At 41.9% G+C, this 20,898-nt stretch overlaps 1 protein-coding gene across 1 annotated transcript; it reads left to right on the top strand.

Annotated features, from left to right (window-relative positions):
* Nucleotides 1-1,141: 1,141 nt before the first annotated feature.
* Nucleotides 1,142-19,003, top strand: evplb (envoplakin b). The gene is made up of 22 exons (XM_080446077.1): nt 1,142-1,300; nt 4,477-4,576; nt 5,038-5,192; nt 5,908-6,031; nt 6,804-6,935; nt 7,919-7,945; nt 8,395-8,556; nt 9,291-9,398; nt 9,685-9,780; nt 10,093-10,203; nt 10,351-10,497; nt 10,707-10,861; nt 11,209-11,306; nt 11,663-11,835; nt 12,141-12,319; nt 12,592-12,730; nt 13,260-13,450; nt 13,592-13,742; nt 13,907-13,990; nt 14,106-14,231; nt 14,879-14,971; nt 15,119-19,003. Exons 1-22 carry the CDS (start codon nt 1,260-1,262, stop codon nt 18,713-18,715), a joined length of 6,189 nt encoding a protein of 2,062 aa, XP_080302203.1. The 5' UTR covers nt 1,142-1,259; the 3' UTR covers nt 18,716-19,003.
* Nucleotides 19,004-20,898: the final 1,895 nt, after the last annotated feature.

The raw sequence follows: 20,898 nt of genomic DNA, 5'->3' as shown, positions 1-20,898 counted from the left end.
TGATAACCACTCACCTAGAAACCCCTTGCCGGGCCCTGCCGGGCCTCTCATGTGGCTCACCTGAGACATGGTTCGCCCAACAGAAATGCCCAGTTAGGTTTTGACTTGCTTTGTTACCCACATTTGAAATGATTAAAACCTCTGAACACTTTTTGACCAAGAGTTTTCATTACCAGAACAGATTACTTTTAAGTTGATATCTTTCTTTGCTATTTCTCTGAGTTTTTTTGCGCAACACAACTATCATGACTTTCAGTTACTGTATGCCATCTGCACATTTTTGACACTCTTGCTAAAACATATCGCACCCATCTTAAGAGGTTTATCATACTACCGTTCTACCTGTATTTTGTCTTGATTCTCACAGGGCATTATTATTATTATTATCTTGTTATATTGGATTGTTGTGTTAGCACAGTCTCTGCGGAACATGTCCCACCAACATTGCACTGCTTGTTCCTATATGGGTAAGTGATTCTTACAGTATGTGTGTATTGCTCAGTGACAGTGGGTCACTAAGCTAATTGTTCACCTGTGATTCATGCACTTCTTTAAACTCTTATATACTCCATATGTGTCATCTCTACTCTATGTTTACTTGTAGGGTGGGTGGCACTGATATAATGACAGTGTCCGCTGAACCAGAAAGTCAACCGGTGTATAAACATGATGGAACATTTGTGTGCAGTTTCTTTATGTTAAAATGAGCCAATTCTATTTGTTTGCTATTTGTTTTTCTGCAGGGGCCGTTATTCCACTTATGACTTTCTTAACCCTAAACTATAATTGAGGATTGTATTTACAAAAAACAAGTACCGGTAGGCCACATTTGCAGGTTATTTACTTAGTTACATTCTAATGAGCAACCCTACAACCCTAAGTGAACCCTAAGCTTAATATACAAGCAATACTGAATACAATAAACTGTCCCCTCTTCTGACTTGTTACTGTGTAGTGGAGTGAGTGAACATCTGTCAAACAGACAGAATGCAAGGCAGTCAAGGAAAATACAGTGGTACATAAAGTGAGAGTGAAAGAGTGGCAAGGAGCAGAACGGAGGTGGTGCCAGTGGTGAGGAACAGGTCTGCCCGGTCCGCTGCCTTGAATGACGACGCACCTGCTCCTGCTGGACTGGGAGGAGCTGAGGCAGCCAGGTGAATGCCCCTTAAATGATAGGAGGAGAGGAGAAAGGAGGAAAAGAGGAAAGGATTTGCGAGAGCTGTACAGGGACTTAGGGCTTACACACACGGTCTCCCAGGATGTCAAAGAAAAAGGAATTAAGTCCTGTTAAAATCAGCAAGTAAGTTTGTCCAGTGTGTGTGTGTGTGTGTGTGTGTGTGTGTGTGTGTGTGTGTGTGTGTGTGTGTGTGTGTGTGTGTGTGTGTGTGAGAGAGACGTTGTTGTATTGTGTTGTGTTGTGTGTGCTGTCATTGTATTCTATCTCTTGTTTTCTCCTATCTTGTGCTGCATCCTGTCTCAAGAGGATTTGGCTGGAATCTGGTTCACCTCCACATGGACATGCGTGTTGGAAGGAATTCCTTTTGTGTATGTGTGTGTGTAGGAAAGAGCTGTTTTATTGTCCGGATTCACAGTTGTCCATATGGACAGCTCACTGTGAGCTGTGATCTCCTGCATGTGAGCTGCTCACATACAAAAGATACAGTCAACAGAATGGGAAGTTGCATGAGAAACTCATGCATCTGTATAACTATGCAGGACATGCTGAAAATGAATAGACATTTGTGATATATTCCATTCCATTAGTTTCTCTCCTGTCAATAATGTCACAATACACTTAACTTAAGTGTGTCAGGAAAGAAAGACTTTAATGCTGCTTCTTGTCTTGCCTTCCTTTTGCAACAACAACTCTTTCATCTGTGTTTCATCTTTGTTAAAGGGGTGTGACATCCTAAGTGTATTGATCCAGTAGAGACATTCCTGGTGCAGCGTTTCAATAGAGCACTGCTCTGACTAATTAAGCTGACAGACCAACAATAGTTTTACATTACACTTTTATTTAGCAGCCAGAGAACCATTATACACGGACACAAGACACACAGCGTATAGTTGCAGCGTGTTGGATTCTGCCATCCTCTTACTGGAGAGAAAAATAATGGTTTCAATAGAATGCATTGCATTGACATGAGCTGTTGAGCAGCATGCTTGACAGTCACGTACACTTACAATACTGCGTTGCACTTAGAGGTCACAATATTTACCATTCCATTTTTACACTGACTAAGGGCAATCTGGAGTCTTTCCCAGTGCCTCTGTGTCTTTTACTATAGCTGTCAGTCACCCTGGAGGACATCTTCATCCATAACTGCCGCACAGTTTAAGGAGTGGCCAGACAGGATCCCCAGCAGCTTTGCTTGTTTATATAATCTACATAGTTACACTCACTGCACTGTCAACTACAGGTCTCATGACATGAACTACTAGACAGTCTGCCATGTCACACATTCCACACATCACTCTTGATAATGTCAGTTTAGTGCTAAAACTGGTTCTGGTGCGTTTTGCAGGAAACAGCACGGTTGCTTTGCAAGGCTAGTGTACACAAGGCTGCTTTACACAGCAAAATCCAGTGTGTTCATTTAACAGGAAAGTGTATTTTAAAAAAAAATTATTACACTTTCAGAGATAAATGAACTTATTAACACTTTGGACTTTTCTGTGCCATACTAATGGTCTTGACCATTGACCATTCAACATTAAGTTCACCACATTGTCCTGTTTTTTGGACTTTGCCAAGCTTTGGGGCCTAGGCTATAGTGTGTGTGTGGGGGGGAAGCAGTAAAGATAAGCGCTTGTCTGAATTAAGTGAAATACCAGTGTATTTCAAAAAGAAATGTGCACACTATAACCTTAAAGGGCAAGACCACTTTGGTAGAGGTTTGGGTTGTGTAGTTACCTTGCCATGATGTAACTACAAAGGTGGACAAGAAATCTAAAATAATTACTCCATCGATTAGAAATTGATAATTCAAAATATGCTCCTCATTGACTTACATTGTACAGTAAAACTGCTCTCAAAGTCACTCTTTTAGCACATAAACGAACACAAAAAAAGATGATTCAGACACTATAGAACATCACCAAACCCTGTACTGTTTGTTTTTTTTAATAAAAATGTCAACTTCCTGTTGATTTTACTATTTGAAGATCCGGATCCGGATCCGCGGATCCAGTCCGGGTTTTCTTCCTAATAAAAACAGCAAAATCAACAGGAAGTAATTTTTTTTTATTAAAAAAACAAACAGTACTGGGTTTGGTGATGTTCTATATTGTCTGAATCAGCTTCGTTTGTGTTCGTTAATGTGCTAAAAGAGTGACTTTGAGAGCCGTTTCAGCGTACAATGTAAGTCAATGAGGAGCATATTTAGAATTATCGATTTCTAATCAATGGAGCAATTATTTTTTATTTCTTGTTCACCTTTGGAGTTACATTATGGCAAGGTAACTACACAACCCAAACCTCTACCAAAGTGGTCTTGCCCTTTAACCTTATCATCCTACACTTCTGGTCCACGCATCATGTCTGCCTAAGGATTTTATGGCCCATGCTGGGCTCAACATTCTCTTGATTAGAGATGAATGAATGGGAGTGGAGATGTGTGAGTCACACCCTCACTAACAGCATTCCTGACCTCAAGGTGAAGGTGTGGGCACTCGCTAATGATCTGTCAATGATAGATGTAAGTATCTGGGGTGTGTCTCCGGAAGTAGTTTCAGAACAATTGGAGCAGAAATGAAACTAGAAAATAGCCGTGCAAACTGCCCGCAGGTTAGTTGTCGAAGCTACCAATTACCACTGACACATGAGGAAAGTGCCAATTAACCAAGTGCTGGAAACGTGAATGAATCTTCTTTGTTCACCCACACAGTGAATGGGTTTTGTCTCAGTGGCCTCAACACTAATGCGTACTATGTGGTGCTCTTCCAGAGGTATATTTGAACTTTTAAGTCATCTGTTGAGGTGCGCCATTGGATGACCAGATGCACTGACCACAAAATTGTACATACCGTAAATCCTCTAATAGTGACCTCTATTAAATTAAAAACCGTCTCTCTATTAATGACCGTGGCTCTTTTTTCTTTGAACATGTGTATATATATTGACATACGTACATGCATGCATACATACATACATACATACATACATACATACATACATACATACATACATACATACATACATACATACATACATACATACATACATACTGTACATACATACATACATACATACATACATACATACATACATACATACATACATACATACATACATACATACATACATACATACATACATACATACATACATACATACTGTACATACATACATACATACATACATACATACATACATACATACATACATACATACATACATACATACATACATACATGTGAGACTGAATAAGGCTGTGGCATTATAGAGGTTTCATGACCTTATCTCTGTCTCTTTAGGAGCCAGGCCAATGACATGGTCATGGCGATTTCTCGTATGCAGTTGAATGCAGACCAGGTGGAGAAGAATATTCTACGATCAGAGGACCTCATGGCTTTGGTAAGATGCCTGTATAAGTAGGCTAGCTTACATACAATGTTATGTATGCACTATGTTATGTTGTCGTGTGCATGGTCATGTTTAATGATGTGTTTATTATTTTGTCTGTTTTAACCGCATTGAGCCCCAGCATCTCTATTTTGGGGCGAACATTCTGTGAAAATAGCCAATCTAAATCGTCTATTTTCTGCAAAGACGCTTGGTGTAGACTAGAGGAAAATACTAGCAAACCTAGCATAGAGTCCTGGAGATGTTATCCTCTACCAAAACCGAAAGCAATTTCCATGTGTGGATAATACAGTTTCTATTCTAGTCTATTCTATTCTACACTAATCTAACCTAATCGGTTGTCCAAGTGTACACTTGATAACTGTACATATTCTAGTACACACACACATCAAACATATTTTTTCGATGATGTATGTTCTTTTTTCTATCTGTGGTGGTTCTGTGGATTCCAGGATACAGAGAATGAGAAGAAGGGACAACCCTTCGTTCACCAGAAGGAGAATGCAGACAACCTGGGGGAGGGTGAGGTCTTGTTAAAGCAGCTCTTCATGGATGTGGACAAGGTCAAGAAGCTGGTGCATCCGCAGGCTGGCGAGATTGAGAAAGAGTGAGTCCATTTCACAAGTAGCATGGAACTGTGAGAGTATGCAAATATCCATCCATCAATCAATCAATCAATCAATCAATCAATCAATCAATCAATCAATCAATCAATCCTATCCTTTTTTTAATCCATATATAAGATAAAAGTCTCATTGAGATTTAAATCTCTTTTAGAAGAGTGACCTACCAAGAGAACAGCATGAACATTGTTAGAATAATAAACAAGCAAAACTATCACACACTACAATCGAGTGAACACAACATCGAGTTAAAATGCAGTACAGTCTAACCCTAACCTAGCCTGGCTCCAGCCCCTGAATCAAATTTTATTGAAAAAACAAAAGGAAAATTCAGCCTCGACTAGGTCTAAAAGACTAGGTCTAAAAAAATAAATAAATTCATAAACAGGTGCAACAGGTTTCAAAACTATTTGTGTATGCATATGCACATAATGGATGTGGACATACACGTACATAAAAGCACAAATACTTACTGTGTACATAAACTGACATACACATAATGACATACACTTGACAAACACTTCACACACTGCCAAGATACTTATGTACAGCCATAATAAACATTCATAGCTAGTTCTACCCTAGATGTTGACCACCGCCTGCTTCATCCCTCTCTCTCTCTCTCTCTCTCTCTCTCTCTCTCTCTCTCTCTCTCTCTCTCTCTCTCTCTCTCTCTCTCTCTCTCTGTCTCTCTGTCAGTGTGAGTAACCTTCATGACCGCTGGGCTAAGGACTGTGTGGCGTACCGCAATCTATACGAACAGGTGCAGGAGGTGGATCTGACTCCTCGGATCGACTGGGCTCAGATCCTGGATGAAAAACAGGTCAGTGTGCTGAGACAGCCTCATGGATGTAACGTCTGTGGTTTGATTTAAAGCTGCAAACAGAACTAAATGTATGTTAATGCAACCTATGTTTACCATCTGTATGGTAGAGTACATTACTACTATATATATATATATATATATATATGTGTGTGTGTGTGTGATATGTGTGTATATGTTTATATACTCTTTCACTCTTTCATTAAGGGTATGACACCTACTGGTTGACGAGTAGTACTGCCTCAGGCTCATAAGTGCAATATCTTCCCTGGCCAAGTGGGGATTCCCCAAATGGGGATTGCAGGTTGCAGCTTTTAAACCCACTTAAACCCTCTATTCTTATTCTAACAGACCTGAGTTGCAACTGTACTTAGTCTGCTCTGGTTTCCCTCAACATCGAATCTCTTCGCCAGAAATAGCAGATCTACAAGCTCACAATGCTTCGTGCTGCGGCGTGTAGTGAGCTCGTAGATTGACTATTTCTGGCGAATGTTCCCACCCAGTTCATGTGGTTAACTCGAGTTTGGGTGAAACCAGCTTGCTCTCAATGCTCTTAAATTAAAGCACTGGCGGTTTCCACTGGTTTTTAGTAACTATAACATGTGGTGCATTAACATGTGTTCTTCACTTTTCAGTGGTGGAACTGTTCATGTTTGTTGTACTTAAACCCCAGCATTGGGGGCAACAAAAAACAGAAAAGATACTAGTATTGAGCCCTGAGGGACTCCAGTTACCCATATGGGGTTTAAGTGGTTAATGTGTGTCACTGCAGAAGCAGCTAATGGCAGAGGAATACGGGCCCAACGTGTCTGATGTGGAGAAGCAGATTGCTGCTCATAACATCTTCCACCAGGAGATGGAGGCCTACAGCTCGCACCTGGACCCCAGCAGCACTACGTCACAGGTGGGGTGCAATAGTTAATCAAAATATATATATATATATTGATAAAAATATATTTTCAAACATAGCAGATCTACAAGCTCACAATACTAAGCTTGTAGATTGTCTGTTTTTACAACAAAGTATACAATAGGGCTTAAATGGTTAATCAGACTAATTGATTTAGCCGATTATAAATCATCTATTACAAGTTCTTCATGTTGATTCGCCGGGGGAAAAAAGCTTCTTGCATGTTTGATTAATGAAAAAAGTGATTGATAGAATAATTGCTAAGAAGATAATCGATAGTTAAAGCCCAACAACATAATCATGAAAAGAGAACTCAGTTTGGTTCAAGTTAATGATAAAAGGATTACTGCAAAAGGAAGAATTATCGTTACACTGGAACTGAAGCTCCCAATATTTAATTGGCTTAGCCTATTCGAGATGTTTTGGTCATTTTGGACCTTCATCACGAATACATACCTGAGAAGAAACACAATTTTCAGTGTGCAACAACACAATACCACACTCTGGATTCATGTTTACCGTGAAGCTGCATTAATGAATGAAACAATAATAATAATAATAGAAAACTAGTGTGTTGAATGTCGTCCACACATTTGCAACACCAACAGCGCCATTATTGATTCTTGACCTACCTAGTTTGATTCCTGCTGGAGACCTGTGTTGCAATCTCTCTGCCCATGCAGATACCTGTTTCTGTACCCTCCTATCTAAATGAGGTTATTCTCCTATCTAAATGGGGCAAACACCCCCACACACACATGCACCACGCACGCACGCACGCACGCACGCACGCACGCACGCACGCACGCACGCACGCACACACACACACACACACACACACACACACACACACACACACACGGTGGTCAATTCAAATATAAGTCAGAATGAATGCTATCTGCAAGAAAATGTGTTTCTATGCCTAAAACGAATTCATTATGATTGACTAAACATAACTCTCTGCTCTTTGTCTGCAGGTCAAAGACAAGTACGCCAAACTCCTGGTGAGTTGAGTGTGTGTGTGTTAAACATGAAGCATAAAACACTGGGTTTGTTCCATACAGTGTTGTTTCAGAATTGCAGCTTAGAATCACTGCAGTCTCATTTTCTGTGTCATGTGCTAATAGTACATAACCACTAAACCAGTGGTTCTACAGCTTTTTAATGTCAAGGACCCCCAGTTTGGTGTGCATGATGAGGCCACGGACCCTCACAACACAAAGAGTGTACAAATGTTAAAAGGTCCATGAAGGTGTAAGGACCCATAAAGGTCCATTTGGTTCTAAACCAACAATTTGGCTGGGGAACCTTGGAACCCCCTCAAGGACCAATCATGGGGCCCTCATGGGCCAATTTGAGAACCACTGGACCAAACCATTATGTGTGTGTGTGTGTGTGTGTGTGTGTGTGTGTGTGTGTGTGTGTGTGTGTGTGTGTGTGTGTGTGTGTGTAGGAAAGCTGCCAGGGGAGGCGCAGGAACCTGGCGTCTATGTATGAATACATGCAGAGCTGCAGTAAGGAGCTGGTCTACATGACGGAACATCAGGACAGGATCCTCAAGAGAGACTGGAGTGACCACATGATCAATCCCCCAAGCGTCCGCATGGAGTATGAGGTGGTGTATATGATAATCATAATGAAAAACAAACATCTGTCACATATACGTATGTTTCAAAATATATCTTTGGAAATATTGCTTTGGACACAGATTTTTTTTTAAACAAAAAAGGCCAAAAATAAAAGTGCGATTTTCTTGCCAGTTTGCCTTAACAAATGCACTGACCAACAAATGATGGGCCTATCTGGTGCAATCAATAGTAAAAAACAACAACAAGATGGTAACACTTTCTATAAAGTCTAAAATAAGTTATAATGCACTTATAAGGCATTATAAAACTTGTTATAAATGTTTATAATTATGTAACAACTTATAACAAGGTTTATGAAGTATTATAACTTAATATAATAATATAATGTATAAGTGCTGGTTGTAATGCATTATAAACATAACAACTTAGAACAAAGACACATCATAAATAAACTGCTGTTCCACCGAGCATATAATGCATTATGATCAGCACGTTACTATTATACTACGTTATAAACGTTGTTATAAGTTGTCATGCATGATTATAAACATTTATATCAAGTGTTATAATGCCTTTAAAGCGCATTATAATGCATTATAAATGCGATTACAATGCATTATAGACCCGACCTTTAAGTAAAGTGTTACCAAAAAGATTTTTGCTTCATTATTTTAAATGCCATTATATATATCATTATATTTCTATTGCCGTTTCCATGTCATTCTTTATATTTCATGTTTTTTTGTTGGTTTTCATTCAGAAATTCAAGAACAGCGGTCTGCTGACTCATGAGGAAGAGACCAACCAGCTCCAGGAGGAGGGAGCGAATCTCATCGAGATGAAACACCCTGGAGCCCCAGCCATACGGGTACAAACATAACTCTGAGACTATAATACAGTATAAGCATAACTGTAATGAAATCAATTGATTGTGGTGGGGGGGTTGAAGAACTGATGAATTAAACTGAATTGCTTGAAACTGGTCTAAACGGAATTGAATTGAACGAAATTGAATCAAATCAAATCAAATGAATCGAATCAAATTGAAAAGATTTGAATCAATCTTAACAGCAGGCATTCAGCTGAATTACCAAGTGGAAGGTTGCAGTGCTGTGAAACAGTTCTCTTCACATCCTCCCACTGTCTTTTGTCAGGCTCACAAAGATGCTGTGCAGCAAGAATGGCAAAGTTTCCTCAACCTGTGTATTGCCCAGGAGACTCACCTGGAGAATGTAGAGGACTACACAAAGGTAGATGCCTTAATATATCTATTGTAGTGACTGATTGAATTGAGTTTGTTTTAGCTGAAATAATAAAACGGATTTGAAGAATTTCACCATCCCACTCTTGCTTAGCCAGATGGAGCGCTCGTAGCATAGTTCCCTGTTTTTCTGTGCGCACCACTGTAATATAACTACACTGTCTCACTCCTTTTCTGTGTGGGATAGTTTTGGTTTTATTTCAAGATGTTAGAGAACTTAATTAATTAATGGCTTGGGAGGAAAAAAAGCATTGGGGAAAAAGACAAAATGCATGTGTTACAATCTGCTTTTGTTAATCAGTTCCAGCTTGATGCAGAGACATTGTCTGAGTCCTTGAAAAGACTCAACTCCACTCTGGCCCCCAAATCTCTTGCCAACAAGAGCAACCCCGAAATCCTGATGGCGCTGGAGGTGAGATGCCGTTTTCTGCACAGTCCAGGATTGAATATGCATTAGGAAGTCCTCCTTGAAATTGGACAATATAGGATTTAGGTTAAACATCTGCAGTGGCCCTTTAAGTTGGCAAGCCAATGAATAATTGGTTATGTGTGACTGCAGGCAGATGAACCAGCTGTACAGAGGAATGATCAGCGCCTGGCTGCTCTGAAGGAGCTGAGTGCCTCTGTAGCTCCTCTCAAACTGAGGCGAACCCAGCCATCCAAACCCACCACCGTGTTGTCTCTGTGTGAATGGGCAGATGAGGAGGTATACGCACGCACGCACGCACGCACGCACGCACGCACGCACGCACGCACGCACGCACGCACGCACGCACGCACGCACGCACGCACGCACTCTACCACTCTACCTAACTCACTCACCAGTGGTCACTTGCATAAATATTTATATTTATTTTTAAATGAAAATAATAAATGCTTGATTTTTGAAAGTTTTGGTCCCCTTTCCAACTGTAGGACTCAGTGAGTCGTGGAGGTGAGCTCATTCTTAAGTCTAACTCAGACAATAAGAACTGGGAGGTGAAGACGAGCAGTGGGAAGATCAAAACGCTGCCTGGAGCCTGCTTTACGATCCCACCGCCTGATGAAGAGGCTCTGGAGAAAGTGGACAGGTACAGAGGGACATCTCTGTTTGTCCTGCATGTTGGTTCATCATTTGATCATTAACTCCCATGTAACAAAGGCAAGCTAGGTTGGCTCATCGTCAACCTGAATGAACCTTGATGATTTTTGAGTTAGAGACCTAAATGAAGTTTCATGTCCTTGTGTTGTGATTTACAATGTATTGAGTCACTGGGCAGAGTGACATACAGATGTACAGCCTCATTACAATAATATCCCATTGCCAAATGCTTCACAACTCAACTAATAAACTCAGTTTCAAAACAGATACATCTTTACTATGGACAGATGATTCAACTGCAGTGAGCTGTAATGAAACAGTGTATTTATGTTTTAGTCTGGGCAGAGAGTTGGCAGACCTGAAGAAGCGGAGAGCTGACCTCATGGCCTCTCTCAGGACTCCCAGTGTGGAGAAGATTCGCCCACAGACAGCGGGTAAGAAGAGAACACAGCTTTTACGAGACTCAACTCACAGCAGCATTATAATGGGGGAGCGTAGAGTGGGTAGAGAAGCCGTCTGGGAATCTGAAGGTCACCGATTTGACCCTCGGCTCACCCAGTCAACGTGTCGAAGTGTCCCTGAGCAAGACACTTAACCCCTTAACAGCCACCCCTATGTACTCCTTTGAGCCATCTGAGCAACCTTCTGCTGGGTGAAGCAGTCAAAGTCATTTCCCCTCCCTCAGGGACAAGGAAATACTCAATTTCCCCTTTATAATGCAATCAGATTTGTTTGGTTTTGATCCCACCTGGTTTTTCATTGTCTAAATGTTGCTTCTGTCCTTCCATAGTTGCTGTAGCTAGCGCTCCAGAGGACTCCAAAGCTGCCACGCTGTCCACCCAGCTGGACAGAATAAAAAAAGACCTGGAGCAGAGTGAGCGGGAAATCCAGGGCAGACTGAGGGCCCCACTGGATCGTCGTGACCCCACACAGGACCTGGCCAACAGGCTCAAAGAGCATGAGGTTAGTAAAGACTGATTTATAGTATGCTGGTGTCCTGCGCAGAAAATTGCAGAACTCCAAGCTTACAACACATTGTGGTGCGATGCGTTGTAAGCATGTGGATCTGCTATTTTGACACGGGACACCATCGCAAGACTAAGTATAAATTAGGCTTAATAACAAAGAATAGGATGTTTTATCGTCTTTTTATCACTTCATTTTAACAGTGACTCTTGTCATCTCTGACATTTTTTTTGCAATGTAAGCAAGGCTGCATTATACTGTTGAATCCAGAGTGTAGAGTTGTCCTGTGCTTTTCCCTCCAGAAAACCACTCTGGCAGTGAGGAGCCTGGAGGCTGAGAAGTCAGCAGTCCAGAGAGAGATGGAGCCCATCCTGGCCAAGAAGCCACTAGGGCCCACAGCTTCCAGCCTGCCCATTAAACTCAATGCTGCCAACAATAAGTTTGATGACATCAACAGCCTCAGTGAACTGTATAACAAAAAGTAACAGAATCAAACTATAATGATTTGATGTTCAATGCAGTTTTAGATAGATAGATAGATATATAGATAGTTGTGAGCTTGTAGATCTGCTATATATGAATGTCCGCCTATTTTCACCAAACGTTTGCCTGTTATCATGCCCAGAATTAATGTGGTTAATAAAGTGATACATAAGTCAAGACAGCGTGCAGAGGTATAAAAATATCGAATGAAAAATGTATTCGGAATATTAATTATATTTATAAGTGTCATTTTCCTCTTTCATCTACAAGGGCTACAGCTTCCATGTTCCTAAACAAGCAGATTCAGAAAGTGGAGGATGAAGTCTCAGGGTTTGAGGAGCAGTTAGCTAAGGATGGTGCCATCCCTGACACACCCAATGCCCTCCAGACACGCAATCAACAGCTACTGGTGCGCTATTCTTGATTTACCTGATTTACAACTATACTTCTTGGACCTCTTTTTTCCGTCTGAACCAAATCGCTTCGCCCCAAACAGCCGATCTACAAGCTCACAACACATCACAACCTGACGTGTTGTGAGCTTGTAAATCGGCTATTTTTTCAGGATGTTCCTCCCATAATAGGAATGCTGGGGCTCAAGTGGTTAACTGTCTCCATTAGCCAATCAGGTTCAGGTTCAGACATAGAGGTCATAAGAGGAAGTAGAATGTACACTGTAAAAATCCTCAGTGTTCATTTATCCACTTGTAACTCTGAGAATGTAGAAAATGTGAACAAATTGAAGGGTCCACTTGGTTACATTTGTACACTCTCAGTTAAATTAACGCTGAGGATTTTCCTGTGTACTGTATTGCTTGCGTATTTCTGATTGTCATTCCAGTTATTAATGATAGAATGATCGATCAAAACATTAATTGTTACCATCATGCCTTTACTTTTTATTAATGTCATCTGTGTGTCCTTAATCCCTCACACAGCTGATGAAGGATGTTGCCTCAAAGCAGGATGATATAAAGAAACTGGGCAGAGACCTGGAGCTGACAGAGCAGGTGTGCAACCCCCTGCAGAAGAACTTTAATGAATACTGTCCTGACATCCATCACCAGGAGAAGGAAGTTAAGCTCCTGAAGAACCGCTATGCTAACATTAGCAATCAGCTGCAGGACAGGTGAGACCTCAAATCATTATCATTAGTAGTAAATAATACAATAATACAGATAATTTATTGTCATTGTAAATGCAGTAACCATGTGTATTCATTTGTACTGGATAAATGGTGTAAGGTTCATCTTGTTGTTATCCGTTCCAGGTCTACTCTTGTTCAAGAGGCAGCCAATAAAAATCAAGGATTCGAGAGTGCTGTGCAGTCATTGAATTTCTTCTTGGGCAATCTGCCCAACAATAAGATCAAACCCACTGACAGTGTAGCTCAGATAACTGCCAAGCAGAACTCTCAGAAGGTGTGTGTAAATATTTATTTGTGTCGGATTTTAAACGTTTATAAACATTTATCCCTGATTGATATAGATGAAATAACCCAAGAGAAGGTTATTTTATAACTGATATGATACCAGTTTGGCTCATTGGTTTTATCGTGATGTACTCAATTATGTCCCCGGTTCAGAGAGTGATGGAGGACATCAAGAGAAAATCAGAGGACTTAGACAGAGTCAAGCATCTTTCTCGTGACTTGCAGAATGTCCTGAATGTGAGTTCAGAGTGAAAGGCACTCCCAATATCCTGTTCCGTGTACAACTAGTATATTCAACTTTAAATGCTTTGTTGTCAAATCTGCTGCTGAAGGTCTATTTTTATGCTATCAGGAGTATGAGGTCAAATCAAACAAGTACCGTGCCACTTTGAAAGATGATGATGATGATGATATTGATGAAGAACCAAGCCCCAAGAAACAGTACACTCCAACCATGGCTGATGCTGTACAGAAAAAGGTATGGCTGAGATCAGCTTCTAAACAACTATATGAGGTGTGTAAAAAAAAGTAACAGGACTGTGGCAGCCACGCTCATGACTCTAATCGGGTAACCGCTTATGTTATTGTGTTGTGCAATATCTCACCACTATTCTGCTATAATATTGTTCACTTCTCTCACTCTGTGCTTCTGTTCCAGCCAGGCTGTCGTGTAGCACACCCTCTGTTACCCACCGTCACGCAACTGGAGGTGGCTACGGTTAAGGTCAGGGTTAGGGTTAACCCATAAACCTAACCCTAGCCCAACTTAACCAGCAATTTCAAATTCATTCTTTGCTCCTTGTTTGCACCACCTCCAGTTGCATAACAGCAGTGTAATTACACAATAGCATGGAACAGAAGCACAGAGTGAGCGAAGTGAACAATATATAGCAGAAATGTGGTGAGATGTTGCGCAACACAGTGACATAAGCGGTTACTAAATTAGCATTGAGTCATGAGCAGGGTTGCCACAGTCCTGTTACTTTTCTTACACATCTCGTATGTGTTCAAAGGTAACATGTCAGAGATAAAATATATAATTAATGTTAAAATTTTAAGATGCAGTTTTTCTGATATTTGTTCTTGGGATGATTTTGCACTAAATTCCATTTGCTGCTATTGCAGGAGAAAAAGCTCCTGAAACTTTATTCTGAGGTGTCTGCAGAGAATGATCAGCTACTCAGCCAGATGAGAATGGCTAAGGACGTCATGGCCAGGGTAGGATATAATGCCTCATACTCATTAATATTACTCATCAATACTTTGTTACTGTAGAATTGAATACTGGATATGTGGCATTCAACATTTAATGAAGGAGATTAACCTCTAAAGACCTTCCTTTATCTTCTTCCATTCATTGAACAGAATGAAGAGAACATTAGCCAGGTGGTTGTTAGACAACAGCATCAGCTGCAAAGTCAGCAGAAGAGCTTGGAGGAGTCTGATCATCTGAAGAAAGAACTTAAAGAGGAGATCACCAGGCGTACACATGCTGAGAATGACCTGAACACATACAGGAAGAGATTCATGTCCCTGAAGAGTAGGAGAGGGGTGGAGAGGCTGGAGGAGAAGGAGGTGGTGCAGTACTACCGTGAGCCAAAGCTGGAGGTTGAACTTGAGTCCTTGAAGAAGAAGATCAAGGATGAGGCTGTGAAGCGATCAGGAAACCATTCAGAGATTGAGCTTATGAATGAGACGATCATCAAACTGGAAACTGAGCTGACAAAAATCGAGCCCAAGCTGGTGACAAAGGTGGTGACAGAGTACGAGAGAGACCCAAAGCTTGACAAAGAAGCCACCAGGATCAAGGATGAGATGCACAAGATAAGACTGGAGCTCCAAACGAGAGATACGGAGACGGTCCAAATGAAAACAGAGATCACGGTTCTGGCACAGCAGAAACCAAAAATTAAGGAGACAGTGGTGAAGAAGGAAGTGGTGAGACTGGAGAAGGATCCAGAGATGCTTAAAGCTGTGCTTTTCTTCCAGAATGACATTGCAGACGAAGAGTCCCAATGCAAGGCACTCAATGATGGCATTTTTAGCACAAGGAGCCACATAAACACATTAGAGAGAGTCATTCCCTCCATCCAACCCAAAATTGTCACCAAAGTAGTGAAGAAAGTAGAGCAGGATCCACAGCTACTTGAAGAGTCAAAGAAACTCCGCCTCTCCATGGAGGAAGAGAAAGATGAGATTGTCATCTTGATGAAGGACCTCGACACTCTACAGCTACATTATGGTGAGGTTGACAAGCTTAAGCCTAAAGTGGATGTCAAGGAGATCATTAATGAGATTTACAGAGTTGATCCTGAGACGGAAGTGGAGCTGGTGCGGCTGAAGAAAGAGCTGCAGGATTCCAGCCGAAACAGTGCAGACCTGGAGAAACAAATTAGCAAAGTGATGGTGGATCTGAACACCCTGCGTTCTCAGAAACCCAAAGTGGAGTACAAGGAGGTGACCCAGGAAGTGATCAAACAGGAGAAAAGCCCAGAGGTCATCAGAGAGTTGCAGAAGCTCAAGAGCCAACTCTCTCGCCTGCAGGTCAACTGTGATACAACTCTGGAGCTGTTGAACCACCTACGTAAAGAGAGAGATGAGTTGAAGGCTGAAAAATCCAAGGTGGAGATGAAGCTGGTAACCAGGGAGCTGATCAAATATGAGAATGACCCCTTGCTGGAAAAAGAGGCTGACAGACTTAGGAGAAATGTGAGAGAGGAGGTTCAGGAACGGCGCAGTGTGGAGGAAGCTGTCTTTGACCTTCAGAATCAGTACATCATCCTTGAGAGGCAGAAGCCAGAAGAGAAAATTGTAGTCCAAGAAGTAGTACGTCTTGAAAAGGACCCCAAGCAGTTCCTGGAGCATGAGAAGTTGAACAAGAGTATGGATGATGAACTTAAAGCCCGTCGAAAGCTGGACCTAGAAGTGAGGCAGCTCAGAGGCCTGGTTGAGGAAAAAGAAAGAACCCTAGCACAGATGGATGACCGCCACAAAAAGATTCAAGTAGAGGTAGAGCTCAGGCAGATCAAGTCTCGTATTCTTGAGTTGGAAAATGCACCACCGCCCATTGAAGAGAAGATTGTCATTGAGGAGGTCCTCAAAGTAGAAAGGGACCCCAAGCTGGAGAAACTAACCGAGGATTTACGCACTAACATGGAGACTGAGGGCACCAATATTTGTCGCTTGGAAAGAGAAATTCGCAACCTGAAGATCAAGCTAGATATTTTGCTAAAAGAAAAGTCTGGTGAGAAAGTTGTTTACAAAGAAGTTATTCGCGTGGAGAAAGACCCAGAAGTCGAGGCGGAGAGGGACCATCTCAGAGAACAAGTGATGCATGAGAAAAATCTCAGAAGGGACCAGGAAGATGAAAGTGCTAACACCAACACTAAAATCATCCGCCTGCGGACATCTCAGGCCTCCACATCTCAAGATGAGACCTCATTTACATCCAGTCGAGATGCCCTTCAGAAAGAAAAGGGAAATCTCCTTCAAGAGCTTAAAACACTGGAGTCTGAGAGGCAGAACATCAATATAACATTCCAGCAACAGTCTAAGCTGATGAGTGAGAGAAACCAACTGAACCGTCAGAAGAGTGTCAAGATGGGGTCAGAGACGCAGAGTTTGGAGAAACAAATCCTGAGTGAAAAAGACAAAATACACCAAAAGGAGATCCTCATTGCCGAATTACAGAGCAGCTTGCATAAGGAAGACCACTCTGAGACTCAGACCAGAGAGACCAACCTCTCCACAAAGATCACCATCCTGGACCCAGAGACTGGTAAGGACATGTCTCCCTATGATGCCTACCTAACGGGCTTGATTGACCGCAACCAGTACATTAAACTTCAGGAGTTGGAGTGTGACTGGGAGGAGATTTCTTCAATGGGACCAGATGGAGAGACCTCCATTCTGCAGGATCGCAAGAGTGGGAAACAGTTCTCTGTCAAGGATGCTCTAAAGGCAGGTCGCCTGACTCAGTATGACTTGCAGTGCTACAAGGAGGGGAAAATGCCCATCTCTGAATTAGCTCTCCTGGTTGCTGGGGATTCCAGACCGAAGCCCCTACCTCCAATCAAGACCCCAATTTTACCCACCAGAGCCACTCCAATGTCACCCACCAGAGCAACTCCAATGTCACCCACCAGAACAACTCCAATGTCACCTACCAGAGCCACCACAACCTCACCTCTGAACTCAATGTTCTCATCACTGAGGTCCTCATACCCCAGCCTCAATCGCCTCAATAGTGGCAGTTTGACTAACCTCAATCGTCGCGATAGTGGGAGTTTGACCACCCTGAACGCCTCTGCAGGCGATGAATTCTTTCCAATCTCTGGTGTTTATGACACCACCACTGACAGCCGCATGTCTGTGAGAAGTGCCCTCACCCGCAAACTCATCGACCTCGACACAGCCCTGAAGCTCCTGGAGGCACAGGCGGCCACGGGAGGCATTGTTGATCTTGCCAAAAAGGACAAACTGTCTGTTCACAAGGCAGCAGAGTATGGTCTCATTGATTCGAGCCACTTGTATAAGCTGCTGAACTCCCAGAAAGCTTTCACAGGAGTGGAGGATCCTGTCACTAAGGAGCGTCTCTCTGTGGGGCAGGCTGCAGAAAAAGGCTGGATTCCTCTTGACAGTGCCAAAAGGTTAATGGAAGCCCAGTACCTGACCGGTGGGCTGGTCGATCCCTCCCGAGCCGGCCGCCTGAGTGTCCAAGAAGCTGTCATCACCAAGGTGATTGACAGCACAACAGCTGAAGAGCTCCAAGATCAGTCGACCCACACAAAAGACCTGGTGGACCCCATCACTAAAGAGAAGATGTCCTACAAACAGGCGATGGATCGCTGCAAGAGGGATGTCACAACGGGGCTCTTACTGCTCCCCGTAGCCTCCACTGATGCCATGGATGCTCCGTCTTACTCCAACTATCGCTTCAATGCCTCTCACAGTCAAGTTTAAGCATGTGCAGTTTAATACCAAGGTGTTAAAAGATTTATCTGTGACAAAGAAATTATTAAAAAAAATGTTTACATATATATCCTTGAAGAGATTTTTTTTGTTTTTGGTTACACTGTAAATGTTCATCTATTCTGTCTCAATCTGTGGTCAGGACTTGTGCAAACAAAAGGTTATGGTTTTTTTATGTTGATTTGAAATGTTTATATTTTTTCAGCATTTTGATGGAAATGCACACTAAACACTGTTTCATGATAGGCACTCAATAAACTATACAAGCCTTAAATTGTGCTTTAATGTCCTCAATTATTGCAGTTGTTAAAGAAAGTTTTAATATACCTTGTACAGTTTTTCTTGCAAAGGCAAATGTATGCCAATAGTAATTCCTTCTTCCTATAGTACTTCTGCACATGGTGCATGTTATATCTTATTGAATTTAACCACATAAGCTCTATATACGTATGACAAATAGTGAAAATAGCCGATCTATGTAGAATCTCACAATTCTTTGAAAATCTTTCCTCCCCAACATAGGGACACCAGGGTTAATGTGGTTAATATGGTCTCAGTATTGAGGGGTATTGGAGTGTATAAAGAGAAACGTGTTCAGGCATGTACAGTATTGCGATGCTAGTATGAACATTATGAATATCTACCACAAATTAATTCATAATATTTTACAGAGCTGAAAGGACACACATGACAGCTGTTGCCCAGAGTCCACATTTCCTATTCATTCCAGACCATGAACTTGTATCCCTAGGATTATGTGACTCATATGAGTGAAAATGATGGATTAAGGTTACAAAATACAGGTGCATCTCAAAACACTGGAAAAGTCAAATTTGTTCCGTAATATAATTTGAAAAAAGTGAAGCTTTCTTATATTCTACTGTGCATGAAGTAAGATATTTCAAACCTTTTTCTATAAGTGGGGTTGGGACACCTCATTAGTATTAGTTTCCTGCACTGTGATTGGCCCACTTGGCCCACTTTCCTGTACTGTGATTGGCTGACTCTATTGACTGACTATTCAGCACTGTGATTGGCTAGCGAGACACATGATGACATTAATAACCTATAAATAGGATTATGCACTTCCAAAAATCAAGTTTTTTTGGAAGTGAGCTTCCGTCACTATGATGACCACTGTGATGACCACACCGCCCACAGTTACTAGTAGTTTTGGCAATGTGGGCAGGTGCCAACTCCTGCTGGAAAAGGAAATCAGCATCTCCATAAAGCTTGTCAACATACGGAAACACAAAGTGCTCTAAAATCTCCTGGTGGTGGTGTGTTGATAGTGGACCACTTCCAGCAGATAACATGGCACCCCAAATCATCACTGACTGTGGAAACTTCACTGGACTTCAAGCAACTCTGTCTCGGTGCCTCTCACTCTTCCTCCAGACTCTCTGGGACCTTGATATCCATATGAATTGCAGAATCCAAGTTGCTTGAAGGTGTCAATGGGTGCCATCAATAATAACACTTAAGACACAAGGAAAACTGATGAAACCAAAAAAATACACAGAGGGCGTTTGTTTGTGGGACCAGAATATGGTCAGTAGACCTCAAGACCCTTATAGGGTTATTGGGAAGTTCTTTCACTATAGCAGAATGACTCAGACACAGAACTGAACCGGGGGCCTATTTCACGAAAGCAGGATTAGGGGTTAAATGGTAAATGGTGCATTTATATAGCGCTTCTATCCGAAGCGCTTTACATTGATTGTGCCATTAACCCATTCACACACACATTCATACACCGATGGCGGAGGAAACCATGCAAGGCACCAACCTGCTCATCGGGAGCAATTAGGGGTTCAGCGTCTTGCTCAAGGACACTTCGACACTAACTCTAGGGGAGCGCCCCAGCCCGGGATCGTGTGTGTTAAGCCTGGATTTAACACCTATCCTGGCTTAATTTAGCCAGGATTAGCGATGAATCGCTTTCATGAAAGCTGAACTATCTTGCCAGATTAGTTTAGCCAGACACCCTGGATAAGTTTATCCATGACTCGATTTCACGAAAGAAAATGTACGCAATCCTACCTTAGTTACCATGGAAATTTTTCCACAGCTAATTCAACACATTTATATGTCACAGGGAAATTGGCATTCCAGGGAAATTGAAAGAGGAGCGCTCGCTTTTAGGCGCGGGGCTTCGGCGCGAGGCGGGGCTT

The sequence above is a fragment of the Gymnoscopelus braueri genome (genome assembly GCF_963280865.1).
Source record: "Gymnoscopelus braueri genome assembly, chromosome: 13".
In the NCBI taxonomy this organism is placed as follows: Eukaryota; Metazoa; Chordata; class Actinopteri; order Myctophiformes; family Myctophidae; genus Gymnoscopelus; species Gymnoscopelus braueri.
The sequence above is the reverse complement of the archived record's forward strand: the minus strand, read 5'-3'. Positions and strand labels throughout refer to the sequence as shown.

Bases quoted from the DNA above. Each gene is read 5' to 3' on its own strand.
- evplb (XM_080446077.1), top strand. From the start codon at position 1,260: ATGTCAAAGAAAAAGGAATTAAGTCCTGTTAAAATCAGCAA. The intron at 4,577-5,037 runs GTAAGATGCCTG...TGTGGATTCCAG, and splicing joins CAGAGGACCTCATGGCTTTG to GATACAGAGAATGAGAAGAA. The intron at 9,781-10,092 runs GTAGATGCCTTA...TTTGTTAATCAG, and splicing joins ATGTAGAGGACTACACAAAG to TTCCAGCTTGATGCAGAGAC.